Consider the following 24,947-nt stretch of genomic DNA (forward strand, 5'->3'; position numbering starts at 1 on the left):
CAAGTTAAAATGAAAATGTATTAAATCCAATGTTACAATGATAACAAAACAAAAATCAAAAAAAGCTTTTTCTTGATAAATGAATGACTATTAATCTATTTTTGGCAGCTGTTGGCAGTTAATTTCTCTATCCTTTGACTATTCAATTATCAGACTGTGCAATATAATAAATACATCCACAGAGTACACTTTAATCAATCCAGGTATGGATGATCTGGCAATCAGCTTAGAAGCAATTCCCCTCCAGCTGTCTACTGCTAATTTCCTTTCATTTTACAGTCTGTTGAAAGCAGTGACAGGCAAATAATTGATAATTAATGAGGAGAACACCATTAAAGGCTAAAAAGCTCTAAAATGGATGTTGACTTTGGATCAGCCACAAGAAAAACATACCTGGTTGCATGGATGGGAATCTATGAGTCAGAGACAAGTGTGTGTTTTTCCCCACTGATCCCTTAGGGACAGAAGAAGTGAGGGAATGAAGGGGAAGGAGACTGTCGCCCCGAGAAACGGCATTGTGAATCATCATCATCATGTTAGATTTGGTGGTGTCTTTTATATCCACGATGACAGCAGATAATTTCAGCAAACCGCTTTAAATGGATTTAACATGGATGTTAACTGAGACACACACACACCACTCCCAAGCGTTGTTTGGTAAAGATGCCTTGAGATCAGGTTTACCTGCTGATGAGTTGCTGACAGGTGCACCGCCCAACACAGCAAAGCCATCCAGGTTAACCCATTCAGGGTCTAAAAAAAAAACAGGATCTCTCGTTAAATGATGTTGCCAATGGAAACTATTGAGAAAATAGTAAATTACATAAATTTAAAAAGAAACCAACAGGTTTACCACCTAATATCTACCTGATGAGGGCTGCTTCAAGTGGAAATGTATATGTGTGTTTACTTTTTTTGCAGAGCAGGGCAACTGTGGGCATTTCCTCAATCCACCCCTCCCTTTTCCTTTACCCTAAATCTCACTCCCTGTTACTCCTAATAAGTCAACTCTCTGTCTTTGTTGCTCTAACAGCGGCTGGCCAGACACATTAATGATGTGGAGGCAAACAGCATGGTGTTATTTATGACGACTGATGCTGCTCTCATGCTGCTGAGGGAACAACACACGATCTGCAAGGAATTTCTGGACACTGAGATGCAGCTCGGTTGCCAGCAATTTATGGCAATCTGCACCGGAGCTGGAGAGACCACAAGGCCGCCGCAAGGCACACTGGGCGGCACACACACACACACACACACACACACACATCTAAAGATACAGATTTCAACGCAATACAAGACAATGCATCACGTCATCTCTTGGCACCGCCCTGTCCTGTGCCACAACCACCACCAAACACACATATGCTGCACACACACACACACACACACACACATAACGTCAAGTGACCACTACAGAAGGGATTGGGTTATAGGAGCTGGGCTGGGTTTGGACGTGGAAAAGAAGGGTTGGCTGCAGACTTTGAGCCGCTGATGAAGTATGGCTCTAAGATGCCAAGGACAGAGGAAAATGGAATAATGACAAAAGCAGGCTAGACTGTGTCAACACTGCAAACTGTATGTGTATAGAAACATAAGGACCTGACTTATGTTTTACAAGGCGGGATTAGGAATTACCATAGAGGCTGTTAAGATCTAAAAATAATGTCCTCCTCTAAAGCCTAAAATAACCCCTGTCTGCTGAGCTCGGATGATGATCGCTGCACTGGTCACGCAAACCACTACCCCCACTTCTCTTTCTTTTTCTGTCTTTCTTTCTTTCGAGCAAACTTGGATGGCAAAACATCCAATGATGAACTAATCCACTGATAAAAATCAATCACACAGGCGTGCACATGTGTGTGCATACACCTCACCTCCTGGCGTCTTTGCTTTGTACACAGCTTCGCTCATCCCCTCCTCGTTCTTGGCACTTGTCTTGAGAAAGTACAGAACTCCAAGATCTGAAAGCTCACCCCGTAATCTAAGCCAAGCTTCTTTTTCTTGCTCTGTCCATTTATTTTCCTTTTTTTTTGTCTAACCGCGCTACCAGCGTTCCTCATGTCCCTCCCCCTTGCACACTCATATTCAGCTGTTCCCACTTGTTTCAGGTTGACCTTAAACATCTCACATCCCCATCTTGCTCTCACCCTCCCGTTTGAACTTTTTCACTCTGCTTCTTTCTTACCTACATCCTCCAGTAGATGAGAGCGACTGTCCTTGCCCACTTTAGTTAAGCGGTGAGACCTCGTGGGTTTGTTGGAGCTGATTACAAAGCGGTCCACGGGTCTTCCATCCAGATGGATAGAAGGCTCCCAGCTCTCCCTCAGGCCCTTGTCCACAGTGGTCTGTTTCCCATTGTGTGGCCGCAGGGGCTTCTCTGCTGCAAAACAAATGACATCTGGATGAATTCTGCCTCTATCAAGTTCATTCAAACAATCCTAATTTTGCTTTGTCCCTTATAGTAAATGTTAAGGCTTGTTGTGGCAGCGTGAAGTCCTCACTGTTCGAGCTCTGTGAGCTGTTAATACACCTCTACTTCAGTGCCATCAGGGCAATTTCCTCTGTATTTATTATACTTTGGCGTTTAAAGTAACTTTGATTCTGATGAAGCATAAACTTACGTGTAAAGCGGCCCTGAAAAATACAAACTAATTTGATGGTTAAGTAAATAAATGAGGATTTGGTTGGATGCTAAAAGCTGAGGACAATAAGCAATCCTCTTTTTCCCTCCTGGCTCAATATACTCAAAACAAAAGAAAGAAAATAGTAACCACCACTCTGTTTTGATTAGCAACTGTCTTCTTCTTTGCTCTTCTTTTGGTTCGCATGCTAGCAGAAGGCAACGTAGGGATGACAGCACAATTATCCAACAGGCCTACATTGCACCCAGATAGTAAAGTAAAGCAGTGAGCATGGCATTAATACACCTAAATGTGTATTCAGTTTAAATGAAAGGGAAAAGCAGTTAAAAGGCCCCAGTGAGCACAGAAAACATGGGAAACCATAAACAACCACATGAGATATTCACAATAGCATCATTTGATTCATCGTGCACAAAATAATGACTTCATGCCTGAGAGTTTGCATGGATGCTGAAAGCTCAGCTGTATCAACAAAAGTAAAGTGACATTAGTTAGGGAGTCTGAGGCGTGGAAAGAAAAAGTGCTATGAGTCCCAGCAGAATGAGAGTGTGTTCATCAAAGTTTGATTGTTTCCCAGTAACGTAGGAAGAACAAGGCTGAGAGTTCACAGAATAGTTTCTTTGTTATGTACTGGTTATCATGAATTAGGGAACCATTCTAATTTTGTGGCATTGTAGAGCCTGGACCCCTGTGAAGTCAGAAAGGTTGCTGACATGTTCTGACTTAAGTAAAACCTGAGTAAAAGTTACTTTGAGTTTGGTTCTGATGCTGCTGTAAACCCACAGTTTCTGTCTGATTCCTGCTCATTATCTGGAAAACTATTTTGTAAAGAGCCACCTACAGATATCTAACACAATATATTTTGTAACATTACACACAGCAACGTTTTCAGGGCAAAACTAAATTCTACAAATACAGTATAAGCCATCAGAAAGTTTGAAGGCAAATATTCATATTAAATTTATTTATTTACTTTCAAATAGCTATCGTTATACCAAAAAAAGAAATGCATAAAAATCTATATTTGAAGCTAGTTAGAGACTTTTTAGAGGGAGTTTTAGAGTTTAATGCCTGGCACTGAAATGAGTAATACTAATCTTGATCAGTATGTGTGCATTACTTATTTAAAATGTAAAGTGGCTGAGCTTTGACGACAATAAAACATCTAACTGATGCTTCATCGCAACCTTTGAGTGCTACTTAAGAAAATTAAAAGAACAGCTTTTAGATCTCAAAATCCAAACATTAAGTATTTAAGCACTGACTCAATGGAGATGATATCCAGTACTTGTACAAAAGTAATGTAAGGTTTATTAGTGTGTTAGGTCCATCCATTGCTGTCACGTATAATTGTCAGTGTTGTATGTCCATCTCATAAACAGCTGTCTTATGGCCTGGCCCTGCTCCCCAAAGTTTTACAGCAGCAGTTTTGGTTTCGCATCGTCACAAAAATCACCTCATCACTTTCAATTCTAGTTGTCTCCAGGTGTGCTCCCAGCTGGATCTGGGCTTTCACTTTTCACATTTAGAAATAATTGCCACTCAGGCCTCTCTCATGCTGCAGTTTACAGATGGTCGCAGCTCTTCAGAGGCCTACAAAGGACTCTCTGCTTATCTTCAAGTTTTAGTACGTGCTGAGAGATGGGCTCATCGTCCTTTCTGCTGACTGTGGAGATCACCGTTCTGGCAGCGAGCCTTCAGATACATCACATCGTGCCTGGGTGCACGAAGGAGTGTGAGATTGTTTTCCCAGTTAAAAAAACAAAATACAATCTCTCCTCATTACTTCCTCATTAATGCAGGGGTTACAGTGGGAGTCGGTTTTATCAGCTGTCTGTGGCGGACTCCACTGACACAAGCCTGGACACACTTCAATCAACTCGCACCCTGTTTCCAATAAGGCCTTGTATTACGTAGGAAGGGATCTGCTCCTCTGTCCAGACATCATTCTGTGATTTGGCCTCTTTGGAAATTTATGATCCAAGGGCAAACCAGATATTTTTGATTAAATCAAGACTCCGAGCAAAGCAGATGCATGATTGCCATCCAAGAATAAACAGTTTGGGAAGCAGTTAAGCAACTGAGTGGTTGTAACATCATAATCTTACAGAGAGAGGCTTGGTTTCAGGGCGTTGCCAGGGGATACTGGAGGAATAAGACAACATTTTCTGTGCTGCATTTGAGAATGTGAAAGACAGACAGACAGAGCATGATTGAGTTAGACAGTGGAAAGTATTAAGTATGTGAAGAATGAGGGCAAAGCCTGAGGGTCATTATGGCGCTGTCTTTTTTTTTTTAATCAAAAAAGACAGCAACATAGTGACACCACTTGTCAACAATGCAGACGGTTTTGTGTGTCATATATCCTGTTTGAAGGATACAGGCTATGTGGCACACATTAACACCTGAAAGATTTACAGACAGACACACACATGTATGTGCATGCATAGCTTGGTATAAGAAGCATATGCAGGTGAGCCCCGAGGTCAGGGGACTCCTGTAAAACTGTTCTAGAAAATACTTGAACCCGTGCACCTGCGATGTGCCCCACTTTTACAAGAGCACCCACTCACCTCGCCACAAAATCTCAGACACTGACCCCCTGCTCACCCCTAATGAGTTTGGCCTTAACCCCTAATGACTGTCATCTTCCACAAACTGCCATCAATAACCAGGATCAGCAGTGAATGTGTGTGTGTGGTAGGAGGTGTGTGCGACGGGGGTTAACAGGGTGAGAGGAGACTCATCTGAGGTGAGTCTCCTCTCAGTGTTGATCTTGGATTATCAACTGTGGCAGTTACATTGAGAGAAAAAACAAACTTGAAGCTGATTGGTCAGACTGAGCTGTATTTTCAGATTTAAGAATTCAAACCAAACAACCAGTAAAAATGACCAAAAAACCACATATTTTCTCAGTCACCATGAGTCAGCAATGCAAATAGTTTTGGTTTTATTTGTGTAGGTTTTGATTGTTTAGTCTCTGAAATCCATGTTGCCCAAAAACCAAAATAAAACAGGGAATAGAGAATTTGTTTGTGGTGCTCCCCATTATAAAAATCAACAGCAGAGTGTATTTGCCCAGAAACAATGCCCCAGTTAGTCTGGATAATCCACAGAAATCACTGTCAACATTTTTTTTTTTTTTTTTTTTTTTTTGGAACTACTTTCTGCTGAGGAAATAGTCCCTATAAAAACCTGTTGACAGTGTCTTTTGTGGATTATCATGAGTAACTGGAAGTCATATCCTGGAATGGAATTTATGGAGATGAGATTTTTCAGTGCTGCGAGCAACACAAAATTTCCATTCTCCCCTGTTGCATTGAGTGGAGGTAAAAACCTAACAGACGGATGATCTGTAAACCTGGTTAAATAAATCCACAACAATCTGGATGGCTGGATACCTCTAGTAGAAATAAGAAAATATGTCCTATAAAGTAATATTTTGACATTCTGGGAAATCTGCACATTTGTTTTCTCTCAGAGATCAGTACTACTCTCAGTTGTCTATTAAATATGAAATGAAGGAGATTTTTAGCGTGGATAAAGACTGGGAACTGAGGAAGAGCTCTCTGATTAACACATTATATTGTGTTTGTTTAACATTAGTGAGCTTTAGAGGTGCTGATCATTGGATATCTTTACCTGGACAGAGCTGGGTTAGCTGTTTCTCCCCATTTCCAGTCTTTATGCTAAGCTAAGCTAGCTGTCTCATGGATGTAAACAGACATCAAAGTGGGACAGACAGCAAATAAGCAAACAGTTGAACTATTTCTTTAAAAGATCTGATTCTAAGTCCTGTCTTTTCTGCTCAAATTGAATTAGATATACAGGACTTTGAGGAAAAGAGCTTCCTCTGTGAGCGCAGGCATCTAGGTGGGGGGCTGGTGTTGAATCTTGCCCGTGGCTACAGAATTCTTGGTAGCACCTCTGTCAGTCTTAAACTCTTCTCCCCTCTAACCTTTCGTAAACTCTCTCCAGTAATTGCCTTTGTCATAAAGCCGACACACCAGACTAAGACCATGACCGTAGTCATGGCTGTTGGCCTCCTCACACTGCTCGTCATCAGACTGTCAGACTAGATGCTGTCATTGTATTAAGCCTGATTTAACAGGGAAATGTGACTGAGAACATTTTTTTTGAAAGCGGGGACCTTAAATGAGTAATTGTTTGGCTTGGGAGGGTTACATGCAGACATATACGACATTCATAACGTGACATTTACAATTATAGGCTACAAACATATTTTGAATTTCAGCGTTGGTGGTCACAAGCTCACTTCTTGAACCGACAGACTTTCCCAAATGATTCTAATATCCTCTCACTCATGAAGACTGACACGTTACAGTGTTAGTTTACACTTAGCATGCTGACATCCACTGTGCTGTGACGAGTGTGTTCATCAGCCCAGGTGGTGCTTGTTTAAACAACTGGAGCGGCATCTAGAAATGACATCATGACACGAGACATGCCATCGCTGGCAGGTTTGACAGGCAGCCAAGTTGCAGGTGGGGTGGGAGCTCTGGGTCAATATGTCAGGTGATTAAACATACCTAGCATTATGGAAAATAGTAGAAATATTAGACATACTGCATGCTTCTCTGTAACTCTTGTGGTTTTTCCCAAAGCAAAAAAAAGTTATGAAATTCCTGATTCTGAGAGTTTTCTCCGAGATCTGCCGTGTCTTTTTTCCTGCAGAATTCCAGCATGTTAAGTGGAGCAGAGAAATTAAATTCCACTGGCCTGCAAGGACATGATTCCCTCTTTCCCCCCGCTCTCTATCCCAATTACTCTCCACACTCCTCACCTTCCAGGAATTGATGGACTGTGGCTGCGTGGAAGAAGTTGACATTATTTATGATCCAGATACACTATGTCTCTCTTCTCTCTATTTGCACAGCTCCCGCCTAGGTGTCCAGATACTCCCACGAGCCCAGTTTCACCCCTCTGCTCTGAAGGATTTTAGACTGATGAGCTGATGACATGCGAGTGGAGAAAGTTAATGAGTAACACTCTCCTCTCCCTTAACAACTACTGTCAAAATGCCTGAGAGGAAGGCATTTAACTCCTCAACTGCTCCACCGGCGCTGCTCGGTGGCCCGCAGCACTGATCTGCGGTTATACTAAGTAGCTCCCAGGTGTGAACGTATATAGAGGTGAATAAGTGTGAAGCTGGGTGTCGCAGAAAAATCTCTGGAAATACTTCCTAAAAAGGTGGAAAAGAAAACGAACCAGAGGAAACGACCACAACAAATAGCAGCTGCCTATATTCACAGAAAGCAATGACCTCATACACTTAAGTGCTTACAGTTGAGATGGAGGCATATAGACACTTACAGATCAACTGACACAATAAGTGGATTGAGTGAGTCAATAAAGAAAGGCTGGCCTTTAAACTCAGCCAAAAAGAGTTAGCTTACTCCTCCCTCCCCTCCAGAACTCCTCAGACTTTATGGCACTTCAGTTATTTTGGATATTTTTACCGTCTGGAGGATGCAGGCTTCTCTCCTTGAAAATTGATCTTACAAACAGTACTTAAGAAACTTCAAAAACATGTGTGCTGCTGTGGTTTGCACAGTCCCTGCCTGTCAAAAAAAATTCTGCATCCATTTGATTTATCACTGTGCTGACATGCAGTAATTTTTTTTGATAAACTGATATCAAAACCTTCGAGCAGGTTGCTTTTTCTTGTGGGCTGAAGGCATTTTGATTCATTTTTAAGGACTATTTCACCCATTCCTGACAACTGACTGACGCCTGATTTGACATTCAAGGCATGCAGAGAAATAACACGGTGACAGACAGAAAACATGAACGCCCCCTCTGCACTTCTACTCTCCCATGAAACTGGATTTCAGAGGCAGGTCATTTATCACCACCAATGAGCCAAATTAGTCACCAAGGCAAAAAACACACTCTGTTTTACACAATGCAGCCTGATATTTATCACCATCTTCTAATAGTTGATCACAGTCAGCCCAGGATGTATCTACTGTATGAGGTAGGGACTTGTTCCATGACTGTTGCTCAGAGTCCAGCATCATAGTTTCCCCCCATAAAGTAACAACAGTGAAAATGCTGTCAAAGCCCATATTTTCTGTAATTGCTCACTTGAACTAACTCTTTCACATCTGCAAATGATGACTCAAACTGCACGCTATAAATTAAATAGTGTAATGCAGTCTAAATAGCTGCAATTAATCTGTTTCGTTTTTTGTTAAGAAATACATCTGCAGCAACTGGGGATTTGGATTTTTTCAAGTCTCGCGCGCACAGATATGGATATGCACGCGCGCAAACAGTCATTTAGTTTTTCCCCCTTCTTTTCAAACTAACAGTATCGAGATTCTGCGTGGGGAAAAAATGACATTAAAATGCGTTATAAATGCACAGACTGCAGCAGTACACCGGTCAAAGTCACACGCATTCAATCGTCTCATCAATCAAACTGGATCCATTAAATTGCAAAGAGGAGAAAGCAGCAGCAATTATCAAACTGAATAAACACATTAGTGCAAACCGTGCACCTGCTCGGGCAGAAAGTAAATAACTCCTTTTTTTTACCTGTCAACCCGCATCCCGGTGCGCAAAACGTGACGAATAGGGCCAAGAGCGTCCTGCTTGCGGCTAAAGCCATTGTGAGTGTGGCGCGCTAATGCTGCGGGAGCGACGCACCAGCTGGATGCAGAGGGCTGGGACACACCAGCCCTCCCCTCTCCTCCTCCGACAGGGACAACTGCTTTCACCGAATTAAACTTGCAGCTTCTTTTCGTAGATATGAAAAACAGCAGCCAGGGTTATTTTATCCGCAAATATCTCCAGTCAATTCTTATTTCAGAAACTGACGACTTTTCAAAACTTGAAATGTGTAGAAGTGGGATAAAACAGCCTTTTAAGTTTGAAATAAGGTCTGTCTACATATGTGAAGACTTTGGTTCTACCATGTTCAGATACTAGTTTTATTTCTTGAATAGCCTGCTTCTTGGATCTTTAAATGTGCTTGCAGAGTTCCTCCTTGATTCTGGATTTATAAAGTTAGGAAAAAAACCTGATTAAATGTCTCCCTCTTCAGGGAGCGACACTGATTTAATCCTGAACTGGGTCCTGGCAGCAGGTGGAGACTGAGAAAATAAAAACACTGGCAGGGTGTAAGGGACCTATCAGTGCCAGATAAAGTCAGATCTGAGGTTTTGTACATGCTGTCCTTGGATGTTCTCCCTTACTTCGTTTATAAGTCTGTGATTTTCTAACAATTTCTGTTTTTTTTTTTTTTTTTTTTTTTTTTAAGCTATCCGATTGTTATGTTTTATGGCATCCTCTGTAAAGACCCTTTATGTGAGCGGTTCAAACACACCTGTCCTGTCCCGTTCCAGTCTTACTCTTGCAGACCTGATCCACTTTAGGATTAAACTTTTCCATGACACCATCACTGCACCAGGTGTGAGAGAACGGGACTGTGGGCCAAGACTCCAACAAATGATCTAATCTGTGCAGACAGAGTTCACAATTACATCCATTTTCCAAATAAGTCATTTAACCACTAGATGGAGCAAGAAGCCATATATTTAAACGTATGTGAAGCCTGTGTACAATAAACCAAACTGATGTTTTCAGTAGGATAAACAATATATTGAGTTGAATATTCATGTAAATGGTGAGTGTGAGGTTAAATTGTGTAGTTATGGTGGATGTGTGACAGTATACACCTGATATTAGTTTGTATATTAATTTTATGTTTTTGTCTGACCTTCTGCTCTAATAATACTCAGAACAATTCACCCACTGTGTAGATGATTATGTATTCTGCTGTATATATACAGATAGATATTGTAACAGTTTCCAAATTCAATACTGTAGAAACTGAAATTTAAATTGAACATTGTTGCTTCCTATTTATTCTAGCTCCTTTCACCTTGGAGACTATTGCACACTGTGAATTTTCTGCCTCAGTGGACACCCTTGCTGTACTTTTTTTTCCAAATGGGAACGCTTCAGATCCTCTGAGTTTTGCTGTAAAACCTCTTGACCTTTCTGTTATTACAGCAGACGTCCCATAAGACCAGCAGCACTGTGACAGATGGGCAATTACTGAACAGTCTTCATAGCTCAGAGGTTAATCTGTGAGTAATACCCTCATGCCAACGTGTAGAGCTGGAGTGTATAGAGATCTGACAATGTATATGAATAAGGTAAGTTAATTGCCTTACCATATTGATTAATCATCTGTATATCGATCCGGGCCTGTATAGGCAGGGAGGGACAGAACTTCTCTTTGCTCATCTGCAGGTGGTTTTATTCCGGACCAACATCTCCCTCTGTTGGCTTGACCCTTAATCTGCACTGGAAAAAGATTTCAGTCGTCGCTTGTTCATGACTGAATTCATGAATGACTCAGAGTCTGAAAGAAAGAGAGAGTGATATTGGGAATTAGTGGTTAAATATAGTAACCAGGCTTTCATCGCACAGTAGCTGCACTGTGGAAAGTATTGGGAACAAGAGATTATATAAGATAATCATAATAAGCTGATTGCTCATGAATACTCATTCTTAATTATTTATGAATTATGCACCATCCCTGTACTGTTGCCTACTCTTGTGGAATAATCATATGTACCAGCTGAACTCTGCAGGGCATTTTTGGATATTTGTTACTGAACAAAAGGGTCCAGATTTGCCACAAAATCAATACGTGTGTCACTGGCCAACTTCATGGCCCTCAGGGGCCAATAAAGTAATTGAAGTTTGTTTGTTGTTTGTATAGACTGCCCTCAAAACCTTCACTCCATAAACTCATTACTGGTGCTGATTGAGTCTCCAGTTACTTCTCTCTCTCTTACACACACACACACACACACAAACACTACTGCAGCATCTTGAGAGAGTGCATGAGTCAGCAAAAAGCGTAACACATTTTTAAACAAAAAAAAAAAAAATCTTATGGAAGCAGATAGTTGTCTCTTTCACTCTCTCCCCTGCAAACCTGCAAATGTGAATAGACGCTGTCACTCATTCACACACACATACATACATAGAGAGAGATTTGAATTACTCTGCAGACAACACCTCAGCCAGCTCAGTATAGAGAGCACAAGGTGTCCTGTCTCGTTATACACACGCCTGAGGTTATTTATGTCAGGTCCTGCTTTAATTCCCCCAAGTGAAGAGACAAGATGCTGATGATGAAACAGGCCATCTCTGCTGTTACACTGTATAAAGTTAGACTGACTGTCCAGCTCAGTTTATTCTGTATGAATGGTGTTAAAGAACAATGAGCAGTGTGTTCCACTACTATCATCAGTTTTACTTTATTTCTTTTGACATCCCTGTAAACTGAGGGTATTACATTATTATGTTAAGCAAAGGATTGGTTAAAGTCTAACCATGTTTACAACACAATTTATACCCTTTTATGTCAGCTCCGCCTTTGACTATTTGCAGCTCTTATAAACAGAAATGATGAATTAGTGAACCAGCTACACTTTTATCTTCCCCTGGTTTTGTTGAGGAAAAGAACAAAAAAAAAACAAACAATTAAATTAAACTGTGTTTTCAGAAATAGGGTGGTCCATTAAACAAGAACACCAAGCACTGAGGGAAGGCTGTTCCTAGATGTTCTGTAGATGTGAATCTTAATTCAGTTTTGAGGCTAAACTGCAGTGACACAGCTGCAGAATATACATGTTGAAGTGTCAGGCTCTGCTAACTTATAGAAGCTATTCTGAGCAGATGATTTAACCCTTTTCTGACAGTCAGTGTCCACATCTTAGTGGGACTACACTGTGAGCTGTTGAGGACCAGAAACATCACAGTGCTGTCAGAGGGAGTCCTGCTGACATAACATCTGGTGCCTGAATTAAAAATTCTTCTTTTTTCTCTTAGAGAACCCTTTAGGAGGTGACAGGTACCTGGTCTCTGTTTTGAAAAGCCCTGGCACGACTGCCTGTTGCGCTGTAAAGACCAGCAGGCAGGCAGCTGATAAAACACACTGTGGTTTCTCTTATTTGTTACCAGAGCAGAAAGAGGCACCAGCGCCCGCCCAGCACCAGACGGGGACCAACTGGCAAAGCTCATCTCATCTGACCCCTGACCTCAGGAGTTGGCTGGCAACTGCATTTTACACAGAATCTACCCTGAAAAGTAAAATAAAATCTAATCTAATCCTACAGCACATTACATTCTAGGTTTCCTTTAGGAGACAAAAACTGGGATATGACAAATAACTCTGCATTTAGTAACCTATTGTACTTTTTGTTCTTTTTGGAATAGCCTGTCTTTATTGACTTTAAAATAGCTGAATATAACTGATTAAGACCAGGCTGTCTAAAGTGAAGATAGAAAAATAGAGGATGGTAAAACATGCAGTGAGAGCATGACTGTATAGAAGATTTTTAGGCACTGATAAAAAGAGAGGCTTTCCCTCAGATCCCAAGGCTGGATTGATCTTTCAAAATTAGAGCATCCACCATCCCCTCTCTGTAGTTGAAAACCCACCCCTCCACCCCCTCCATCCCCTTCCATCCCCCCTTGCCCCTCCTGCACAACGAGCAGAGTAAAAAACCAAAGTGCCAGCCCAGAGATGCGCGACAGACCCAGCAGCCACGGAGCAAGGAGCGGGGAGGAAACGTTAACTGGAGCTTGTGATTAATTCGCTCTTTTTTCTTTTTTTTCCTTTCCTTTTTTTTATGTTTTTTGCTGTAGTTAGTTAACAGGCGTGAAGTAATTTTTTCACATGCTGCCCGTATGGAAAACGATTTTTGGGTGCAGCGAATCCAGGCGCAAGGAGAGGTTCACTTAAAGACCATTAAACACAGATTGCACGGTTCAAGTTTTATCTGCGTGGAGTAAAAATATTACTCCCCCCAACTGTCAGTGTGGACTAATGATGGCTCTAATGGTTCACCTGAAGACGGCCGCTCACCTTCGGGGGAAAGGTGACAGGATCGCCAAAGTTACATTCAGAGGTAGGGCGTATTTTACCTGCAAGATTTAAGATAAGCTGCACAGCCTGTCTGGAAACTGGAGCTGTGTGGTGTGCCTTGGTTTGTGTGTTATGGGAGATAATCAGAGGTCCTGGCTGCGTAAAAAGTTGGGGGAACCCCTCTTGGATCAGCGGTCACCTGAGACGCGCTGCGCTTTGATTTAAAAGGAAAATCACACCCCAGTTAACTCTGAACCTTTTATCTGAATATTATATGACTATTGTTCGGTATTTACAGCAACCACACACGAGAAAAGACATGAAGTGTAACTCTGTGTGTATCTGGGAATACCATGACATTACAGTGATTTCTAGTTACTGTTTTCACCTGAAACTTCGACTCAGTGTGTAACTGATAAAGGAATAAGGGCGAGATGCCAGTAGGTCACTATTGGCTGAGTTGATGGTATTGATTAGTGAGGAGGGTGTAGGAGGTGGGAGTGTGGAGGTCCTCTTTGTCATATATTCAGGGTAATTGCCAGTCCACTGCTCCCCACACTCTTTTTTTTACACCTCCTATTACATCCCCTGTCCTGCTGTTCAAAGGAAGCAGGAGAGTCACTGTAGTAGCCTACAGGAGGGACAGTTGGAAGGAGTTCAGTGCATTCATTCATACATATCCGATGTTTCTTTGTGTGTGAGAGAAAGGAAGAGAGGTGTGTGTGTGTTTCAGCACCTTGGACAGTGAACAGTCCACTCTGACAGATGACAGGTGTTGAGTCCCAGCTGATCTCAGATCAGACTACTGTTGTCAGCATCAGGATTGTGTAGGATTTTACAAAACCACCACCCCCCTTCCTCTGTTCTTCCTCTCTCCTTTGCTGTGCTGGGTGTGTGTGTGTCTGGGTGTGCAGTGTTCAGCTCTGTGCTGCAGTGAACTCTCCAGGGTTTTGATACTACATGAACCATGTCATCCATGTCAAGGATTAGATCGTCTGCTCCTCCTCCCCGTGGTCCAGCTGTCAGCACAGCCTCTGCAGTTCATCGGTTCATAATTTCAAATAGCCTAACTAACAACATGTGTGCACGTGAAACCTTTTCAGCCCAGTATCTGGTTCAGTCGGTGCTCAGTGACTTTCACTGGTTCACTTAGGTTATGTTATGTGTTTGACACAATATGAGGATCTTCTTTTAAAAAGAAAAGGCAGAAGTGCACATCAAATCATCAAACCCACAGTAACACACTGACAAAAATGGCTCCCCCATATTTATTTATACATTTATATTCAAACATTAGTTGCAGAGAGAATCACAAACCTTGGTCAGTATAAAGGTCATTTATGAACAGGCCACAGAATCTGAGGGGTTACAGTTTTTTATGAAGCTATTGCTAATTTACACGTTCAGCCATTGCTAGCCCCACAGACAGCTAAGCTAAGCAGCAGTTTCTCCTAAAGGCTAGTTAAACAGGCTAATTAACCGCCTACCATTTAAAAACACACTCTAATGTTCAGACGGTATATTTCTTCTAATCATCTGCCCAATCCATGATTAAAATAATTAAATCCTTTTTCAAAAATCCCAAATTGCGATTCTGTTTCCGGTCACGTAACCGGTGTTACACCGTATTCTGTGACCCATCAGATTCTGTGCCCTGAATGGCAATTTCAACAATACAGTCACTGTAAAGTTTTTGTGCGTTTGTTTGTTGGCTCTTGTCTTTAAATGATACTTTATCACATATTTCATTTTAATATCTATATAGGTATTGATAATAACGTCAGGGTCATAAATTGTGTAACACCGACTGGCCGCCATCTTTGTTTTAAGTCCGGAAGCATGCATAACTTTGTAAATTGGTTTAAAACCATTCAGCGGACGGAATATTTTTTCATTCAGGTGGTTAGAAGAGTCTTTGGGGACTGTAGAAATACCTTCAGAACATCGTAAGTGTTTTTAAAATGACCTCCTAGGTTTTACATCGCCTGTTAATTAAGAGAAACTCGCTATAAATCTCCATAAAGCCGAGGAGAGCTGCAGGGACAAGGTGATACTTTCCTGCAGATTCATCAGTATTTGCGACTACTTTCACACTGTCAGTTTGTTTTTACAGAGTCATTTGATAGAGCAAGTTAAAAAAAAAATTGCATGAGGATTTTATTTTACACATTAATAAATCTCAGTACACGCGCTAATCTGAATACACACTTCACAGATATTCTTTACACATTCACATGAACAGATTGAGATACAGTTTGACAACTCCTCACACACATTTGCAAATAATATTGCTTTTAATACCCCCATAATATTGGTTGTAAGCAAAGTTTCTTCCATCACTGACAATATGTGAGACAGTTTCATTAAATATCAACATATACCTCCACCCTCTCTTCACAAGTTACCACAGGGCTTCATAAATACTCTTCTATACATCACTAAATTACTTTATTTATTGTTTTCTTCAGCTATTATCCTCCGTCTTCTGGCCAAATAACGTTTCTCATGTCTGGAGAGTAGGTGCTCTATATTACATGGTAGCCTGACTCCAACCTTTGATGTTTACTTAATTTCAAATGGCATTTATTTATAGGAGTAACACCCAGAGGTGGAGGGCAAGAGACTGAGAAAAAACAAAAACAAAATCACCATATCTGAGTGGTCAGATACAAAGTGTGTGTTATACATTTAGATATTTATGGATCATTAGATAACCGAGAGCAGGGAGTCACGGGAAAGGTGGGCGAGAGTGAGATATGAGCAGGGATCAAGCCTATTGTAAACACTGATTCATCGGGACACCCACCTTATTAGTTTCATTACAGAAAATACAGTTTTCTGTAATTGCTCTGTGTTTACTACATTCCATGAAAATGTATAATTTTCCATTGAAGTAGTTAGAGTAGGCTGGTGTCTTCTATCACACCTATTAGCAATCACTTTGCCACACGTGGTAAATGAAGGAAATTTCATTACTCCAGTCATTTATTGAGGACATAATAATCAGTATTTTATTACTGCCTAATTCCAAAGTTGGTGTATATTGTGTGGCAGTTCTTCCAGTTACAGTAGTGCACCAGTCTTGTGCACCCAGTCTTTGCCACTGCTGTGGGTTTTTGAGTCATTCTCCCTGCAGGCTGTCAGTAGAGCTTCCTGAGTGCTTTTCACTCAAACAGGAGGGGAAGAGGAAGAGGTCTGCCAGGAAGCCACAGCCCCCACCCACCCCCCACCCGAGCACATCAAACCATAAATGACCCCTAGAGAGGCTGGTGTGAGATTGTGAGATGTTATGTATGTAAGGCCGACTCCACATGTTATGTCTTACAGGAAAAGAGATCTAATGGTCTAACAGTGCATAACCCAGGATCAAACACCCAACATTTTGAGGAGATAAAGGCCATAAATCAGTGCACTGACTGCGTTCAGGATGTAATTATCATTATTATCCGATACCACAGATGCTGAGTAAAGTAAGTCATCTTCAAAGGCAAGGCCTCAAAACTTAATTGCTTTCATGTGTTTGATGCATCCTCGCTGTTATCTGTAGCTCACTCCAGCTCTTGATGCTTATAGGCTGGGCTTGTGCGCTGTAGCCTGCAGGATCACAAGGACAGTTTGATGTGACACACTGTACATCAGAATTAAATGACACTATGAGGCATTATTTCCACTTTGGTGACACTGCATCAGAATCACTTTTTTAGATATTCAGTCACAGCTCTCTGGATTATCTATTCCCCTCGGTCCAACTCTTTTTACCACTTAACAGCCCTCTTCCTAACTTTCAAACACTTGACATCCACACTGCCACATAGACAGTTTGTTTGTCATCTTTTAAATTCTGAATCTTCCCTATTTCTTAGACTGCAATAGAGCTTTGTGCAATCCACTGAGTCCTGCAGACATCATTTAAATTCTTTTTCCTCCCTGAAGCACTCTTTCCTATGCGTTCTCTGCTGGAACAGACATTTACTGTGGGTTTAGTGTAAAATGTGGCACCTATTTAGGATGTAAACCATTTGTTGTATGGCTCATAAATTGGCAAGGAAATAAGGCAGAATGAAATCACAGTTTGGAACAGCAAAAATGAGATGCTAAGAGGTAGGCAGGGAGACTCTGATTACACCCCAAGCATTAAGGCAGATTAACAGAATGCTTTCCACTTTTCTGCTTATTATATTTTTCTGTTATGCCCCTTCCTAGCTCCAGGTAAAGCTGGAGAAAAAGCTGAAGAGCACCTCACTAGCCTTTCCATTCACATTAGGGCGAATCTTTCAGAGCGTTTTCCATCCTTTTCTGCCACTCCTTTCATCTCAGCCTGTCGGCTTGAAATGAAAAAACATACTCAATGGTTCCTTTTCTTTCCTCCACCGCAGGTTGGCTCTTTTTCTTCACTCCGCTCTCTGTCGCTTTATCCCGCACTGATTCCACCAAGGCCAACAACCAACCTGATTAACAGAATGTTGTTATAGTTTGGTGTGGAGCACCTTACGTAAGCTTTGCATGATCTACTTTCCTAAACCCACGTCTCTGGTTAGATGAAAACAGTGGTATGACAGAGGAGCCTCTGTTTTGAATAATGTAGGAGGAATATTGTCTCTCTCCCTCTCTGACATTTAAGTGGTGTTTATTTTCTAAAATACATTTTTCAAAAGACGCAGGTTCCGTAAGGTTGCAGAGAGTGCGGCAGAGTGCGACAGAGATTATGAGCTAGGGTCGGGCGCCTTATATTGGTAAAATTATACTGATGCAGTCGTCTGAAGCTTTATGTATTTTCATTTTTGCCTTGGCATGTTCATGTGCTCTGTGGCTGTGTGATCAGATGCTTTCAGCACAGATAATAATGTCAGAGCCAAGCAAAATCTGTTTATCTCCATTCAGACTTATTATTACAGCCAAACGGACAGAAGCTACAATTTACTTTGCAGGTCTCATTGCTTGAGTGTGTTTATATATAAATGTGTGTCAGTACATGTCAGCTGTCCACATACACCTGAACAGACATCAATACCCACACAAAGCCTCAGATACACAAAGCAAACTACCACGACAAAGCGGGATGCGCACAGCTGTCCCGACACCATTCATGAGCATGACAAAGCAACCAGGTGAACAGAGGCTGTGGTACGCATGAGTGAGTTAGTTTACTGTACAGTGAACGGCTCTCTGCCCTGTGTACAACCTTGAATACACATTGCACCAACACACAACTGTTTTTACAGACATTAAAGGAGACTGCGTGGAAATCTGTACATTCTGTTGGAAATAATGCTGGGAAAAATCCTTTATGTTACTCTGATTCCGCTGAGGTCTTTACTCTCGCTGTTTGTTCCTCTGTTTCTGTTCAGTTGCATAGTGAGTCATGCTTTGGCTGTTTAATCGTCTGTGTTTCTTTTCTGTCTCCCGTGGCTCCATGCAGCCTGTCTCGTTTGTGTGTTTTTCAGCTTAAGTCATTAATTTGTCTTTTCACTGGTCTTTAATGTGACAAATGTAAACTGATCTCAGATGGAAATGGGATAATCTTGATCCATGTCTCCTGGAGGATTGACACATTCATTCATTAAGCCTTTTTTTTTCCTATTTTGATCATGAAGCATTAAACAGAAAAGACAAGTGATTCAAGAAAACGTGAGAGTACCTTGTTCATGCAGGCATAATCAGACGGTATTGGCCATACCGAGACAAATCCAAGTCGGCCTCTGCATCCAAGGATCGTCTGGATCGTCAAAAAATCCATAAAGTTTTTACCGGCCCTGTCAGTCTCTTTATCAGCCCTCTCTGTGTACCTGTCATTTGGGGTGCATGTTCTGCTGGGGGCGGATAAATCCAATTTTATTGCCGAGTCCATCCCTGCGTGCAGGAGGAAAATAAGGCATAGAAGAAAGAGCAGAAAAAACAAAAGTAATAAAAAGTCCAGTGGTCCACAACCCAGGAGTTGAGCCCCCCCAAAGGGTCACAACATGCTTATCATATGTTTTTTTAATCTGAAACTTATTCTGAAAAGTGTTAGCTGTAATGTGATGAAGTTAAAATTGTACATGAGTAAATGTCCTTAGTTTCTTTGTGTAACTGGGACTGTATAAATGCCTCCTGCTGTGCGTCCACCCCGTCAGGCTGAAATGACAATAATCACAGTGCCATTACTGAACCACTGAACTGTTTTTAAACCACTAAATTCCTCCTCCTCACCTTCCAGGTCTGTCCTTCTACAGCCGTGTGGCGGAGAACTGTGAGGAGGTGGCCAACTTTAATGAGGTCAGTATCTTCATTTCCTCTGACACTAACAAACCTGCATAATGACCAATCAGCAATTATCTCTTAACTTAATAGAAACCTCAACCTGCCTGTGTCCTCTGCCGATAACAGTATGCTGATTTCAACAGCTGCTGGTTTTATTAATGACCTGAGGTGGAATCTACAGTACATGTGCGCTCAGATTCAAGTGATCACATTATGTGAGATATATGAGATAAGTGAGTACAGTGACGCATCAACTGTCTGAGAAAATCTGAGCTCATGGAGAAACCTCACACTGGGATAAAAGATGAAAACTCGACCCAATAACTTGAATTTATTGTAACACGACAGTGCTAACTGTGCTGCTGGGGGACATGTCTTATCCCCTCATTATCATGATCTGATCCAAGAATCTTACTGGTTTTCACTTGCAAATGGCTGATGTCCTGCCAAGTGTGTCCTAATGGCCCTCTGCTGTTCACTGATGTCCTATCAGGGTCTGAGAGGAGAGGCAGAGGTATTGGCCTCCACCCATGCATAACACTGAACACTTGCTCTGTTGTAATTAAACCAGACACTCCACACTCCGCTGCTGTAATGACGAAGAACTGCTCCCTTAAATAGCTTTTATGCACTGGAAGTCCTTTTCACTTGAAAAAGAAAGTTTAGTTGATATGAGCTCTTGAAATTACTTTTAAATTACATTATTCTGAGCAGACATGAGTATCCTTTTCAAAACCCAGAAGGATTTCATTTCAGTCGAGCCCCTCTGGTGCTAGTTGGTCCAGTCTCTTTTCACCCCGGCCGCTGTTAGATTCTGGGAACTGTTCCCAATAAGATTCCCGTAGGCTCCTGTCACACTGACAGACCAGCGTTGTGAAGGATTCTTGTGTAAAGAGTCATATAGAGGGGAGCGGGGGAGGGGAGGAGGAGATGAGGGCTGAGGGATCAGGAGAGAAGTGCTGGAAGACATCCTTGCAGAGCAGAAGCAAAGGAGACAGAACAGAGGTGTGGATGAAGTGAGGGAATGAAATAAGAAAGGCAAAAAAAAAAAGCACCTCACTTTCCCAGGGGAGGCTCGACTACATTTTTTTCTCTCTCTCTAAGCGTCTTGCTTTTGCAGAGAAAAACATTCTTCCTTTGATGGACTTGCAAGCAGAGGGCTGCTTCCTTTGCTGATAACCAGAGCTTTTGTTTTCAGTGTAATCAGGAAAATGGCTTAATGACTGTACACTTTCGGCTACTTGCACAGTCATACACACACACAGACGCAGAAAAACACTCACATACTGTATACAGAGTCCCCGCAGAAATGCTGTTGTTTTTGTAGCATCATTGTTGAAATGTAAGACAGAAAAGTAGACCGAGGGGAGAAATGTGTCAGGACTGTTTATAATGTTGCCTTATACCATTCCTGAGGCCTGAGTACAGTAACTGGTATAGAACCGAGTGGCCAGCACTGATATGTGATCTCTTGTGACGGCCTCACCCGATGCTCCAGGAGCAGGGGTGAGGCCATTGTGCCAGGGTGGTCGTTAGCATCACTCAGCATCAAGAAAACGTCCAGGCTTCCCTTGGGACAACTTGTGCTTCCAGTGGTTCCTGAGACTGTCTGTGTATCATGTGTGGGTGTGTTGCATGTGGCTGGTGCCCAAGCGTACATGCACTGTTTCTAGCCCCCCCCCCCAAATCCCAACATTGGAGCAATTCCTCTTCACATCCTCCTCATCTGACATCTTCATCCCCAGCACTGGAACATTTGCATGGCTCAGTAAGCCCAGTCCAGCCCCTGGAACCGAGGGCCATTAGCATAGAGTTGTGTGTCTTGTTGCTTTACGCATGGGCTAGCAGGATGCCTTTGAACTAGTGTGCGGATAGACTGGATGGGGAATCTGTATTCATTATTCATTCCATGGTGGGACTTAGCTTTTAGCTGCAGTACACCAGGGCTTCCCCCTCACTAGTTAGACATAACTGGAGCAAAGAACAGAGAGCCTAGCAAGATGCAGCCACAGGGTATGGGCCTCTACAGATATCATAGCTACTATACATGACCATGTCAAAATGTGTGCTTGACAGAGAGAGAGAGCTTGAATGAGTGTGTGTTTGCTTGGTTTGCAAATAAGATGTAAAGAGATTTGAACTATGCAGACAAAGCGAAGGGAATTATTATTCAAACATAAACATAATGAGCACAAGAAAATTCCTTCTCCAGCTGCTGCAGCCCTACAGTGTAGTAAGCGCACAGTCTGACTTCATAATGAGAGTCTTGTGATTATGCAACACAGAACTCTGAATCTCATCACTTTTTCATGGCGTTGTGTACATACTGACAGCTCTGCAAATGGCAGCGGTGTTATGCTTAAGGACTGATAGTCACTCCCAAAAGCTGCAGGTTCGTATGTGAGTCTTTCAGGGCTGTGTGGGGGTCAAGTGTATCGCTCACTGTTTTGATTAGTGAAACATGTTTAAATGAGCGAGAGGAGCAGATTTGGAACCGTGCCAACAAATCCTTAAAATTAAATGGCGAGATACTTCATTTGTCCGTGCACTCTAGATCAACATTTATGAGTGTTTTCTAATCAGATGCCACAACATTGTTTGTCTGTGTTTTCCATAGACCAGACAGTTAGACAGTAAATGTGTCGGATGTACAAAGCGCACAACGGTGACCCTGGAGTTTGCAATTTAGGCATCTGCTACTCTTGCACTGTTTCACTACTGAAAACCTCACCAGCCTCATCGGGACTCAGAACTCGAGGGTGTGCTTTGGACTGACCAAAGAGAGTAGGAAAAGACCACAGTGAGGTCACTTCCACAGTACTTTCCAGACAGCCTTTGTAATCAGGTTTGGGAAGTTAGTGGGCTTGAGTAAGGCGTATCTGTTATATGAGAGCATTTCACTCTCAGGGTGAGGTCTTTAAACTAATATACATCATACCCAGTAGCAGGATTCATATCCTGTAAGCCACCAGAGAATAAAAGACTCTTAAAACATAAACTCATGCATTATAGGGTGATCCACTTCTGGAGGTCTTATTTCAGCTTCTGCTTTACTGATGACTTGACCACCAAGTAAGTAGCAGAGGAGCAGCAGTCGCCTCAGGATGAGAAACTAACTGACTAATATTCCTGTTGCTAAAAACGTTATGAATCTCACCAGTTTTTAAGATTCAGGTCTGCTCCGGGGAGGTGCTTTCCCATCTCTGAGTACACTGAATAAATGATGATCTGAATATTTTCTTTGCCGGCTTAGAGTTAGAAGGAAGCTGAAAGCGGTGGAAATTGCAGCTGCCAAACAAACTATAATTTCCTAATTTTATGGATTTAAATTGACAAAACAGCAGAATTAAAGAAGTATGCTGCATTTCTGTAGGAAATGCTGTATTTCTTTTTACTTTGTTATTGTGAGCCCTTAGGAAAAGAAAAGTGTATCGGCTTCCCTTTCTCTTTGGCTGTGTCTGTGTGTGCCCATGTGCATCAGCTTGTAACTCCTTGACTTAAAGGAGTCTCTCTCAGGAGTGACAAGGTGCCTCAGTAAACACTGGCACAGAAATCACATAGATGAGGTAAAGTAACCCACAGAAAAGTCAGTTATATTATCTGCCACTGTAAGAATATAATATGCACCAAAACAGAGAACTAGGACAACACAAAGTGTAGTTGGTTCAAACAATAGATTTCTTTAACTACAGTTTCTACATCAGAACAGTTTCAATTCCCCAGCTACGTCTGAATGGATTTCTGTCTCAAAGCTTCCAACTTAGAAACCAAATAAATTTCCTTGTTTGTATTGCAGAAAAAATGGTCCCAGTAGATGAGACCAGCGAATGTTTCATTTGCATATAATTGCATGATTCTAGTGAGCAGCAGGTGAGAATTGTTTAGCTGTAAGCCTTTTGGAGGCACTGCCCTGTATAGCTGTGATAAGAAGGTACTGCTGTAAACAGTTTGGAGCTATATTTGGAGCTTTGTATCAGAGCAGCTCTGCTTTAACGACAACTTTATCAATAACCGTCATCATCTGTTTTCACTGATTTTCCATAAATACAAGATTTTTAATTAACAAATACAATGAATTCCCTCCCTCGGGCTGTTGTTTTGCTACTTGTAACACAATGCTTTTGGAAAAAATAGGCACTAGATGAGCAGAAGGTTGAGCCTCTGTTGTAGGAAAGAAGAAGAAACAATCCATCTCAGCAGAAAAGTTTTTAATTGAGTGCTATCTCCCAGCACAGCACTGTCTCTTTTCAAGGACTAGCAGCAGCTTACCTGACAAGTGCATTGTTCATTATCTCTGCACCATCTGGTCCTCCACAGCTATAACTGGGGAGCTAATTGCAGTTTTATTAGAGTCAAGCTTGAAACAAAATGAGATTTCATTGAATTAAGTGGATAAAGATTCTCATACCTGTCCACACTGCCACTCAGTTTTGAGAGGGAAGGAAAAGTGAAATTGAGTTATCCACCATTTTGTTAGATTTTTCCTTTCCATTTTTCTTTTTTTTTTTATAGTCAGTAACTACTGTTATTAATAGTTGCATGGCATCAATGCGGCAATAAGTAGTAAGACAGGAAGCATCAGCAACTATCAGAGCATGGTTTGCGGCTGTCACAATCCCTTAGAAATATGCTGTACTTACACTGTGTGTGCATGAAACATTCTGACTGGATTAATGTCAGTGTGTCCACACCCGTGGCATTTCATTTGACACATGCTATAAATTAGACTGAGATGAATGGAGAAACATTGGGGCATGCAGAGAAACTGACATATGAGACACAGAACAGGGATGGAAATGAAAACAGGGACGGACAGTCCAATTGGAAAAAGTAAACTGAGACTGTGTTGGTGGTGATGGTGGTGGTGATGGTGGTGGGGTGGGCATGAAGGCAGCAGTGTTTGATTGGACAAGATCAAGTTTCTTATCAGAGATGCTGTTTCATCTAGACTCTCAGACACACATACACATGTAGTTGTGTAAGCTCTCGACAAAGTGAGGTGATTTTTTGACCTGAGCATGGAATGAAAAACCAGCAGGATCACCAAGGTGATTGCAGTTCATCCTCAGGGGAACATGAAATATCATGGCAGTCCATGCTATAATTGTGGAGAAATCTCGCTCAAAACCAAAAGAGTCAACCTCGTG

General features: G+C 41.8%; 2 protein-coding genes across 4 annotated transcripts in view; one reads left to right on the forward strand and one right to left on the reverse strand.

Moving 5' to 3' along the window:
* The window catches only part of fndc1 (fibronectin type III domain containing 1), a 36,882-nt gene extending 27,269 nt beyond the window's left edge, over positions 1-9,613 (reverse strand). For 2 of the 3 annotated variants that reach the window (XM_051071850.1, XM_018676019.2), the window contains exons 1-3: positions 9,207-9,613; positions 2,189-2,383; positions 685-753 (exon numbers count right to left, since the gene is read on the reverse strand). In XM_051071850.1, the coding sequence (XP_050927807.1) occupies positions 685-753; positions 2,189-2,383; positions 9,207-9,279 (337 nt within the window). In that variant the 5' untranslated portion in view covers positions 9,280-9,613. The remainder of the gene's footprint in view (positions 1-684; positions 754-2,188; positions 2,384-9,206) is intronic. The other variant, XM_018676020.2, reaches the window with a different exon arrangement.
* Positions 9,614-13,234: 3,621 nt separating this feature from the next.
* The window catches only part of otofa (otoferlin a), a 74,537-nt gene continuing 62,824 nt past the window's right edge, over positions 13,235-24,947 (forward strand). The window contains 2 exon segments of the mRNA XM_018676022.2: positions 13,235-13,603; positions 19,757-19,815. Coding sequence (XP_018531538.1) covers positions 13,522-13,603; positions 19,757-19,815 — 141 coding nt within the window. The 5' untranslated portion in view covers positions 13,235-13,521.

Source organism: Lates calcarifer, linkage group LG7_1 (assembly GCF_001640805.2).
Source record: "Lates calcarifer isolate ASB-BC8 linkage group LG7_1, TLL_Latcal_v3, whole genome shotgun sequence".
Lineage (NCBI taxonomy): Eukaryota > Metazoa > Chordata > Actinopteri > Centropomidae > Lates > Lates calcarifer.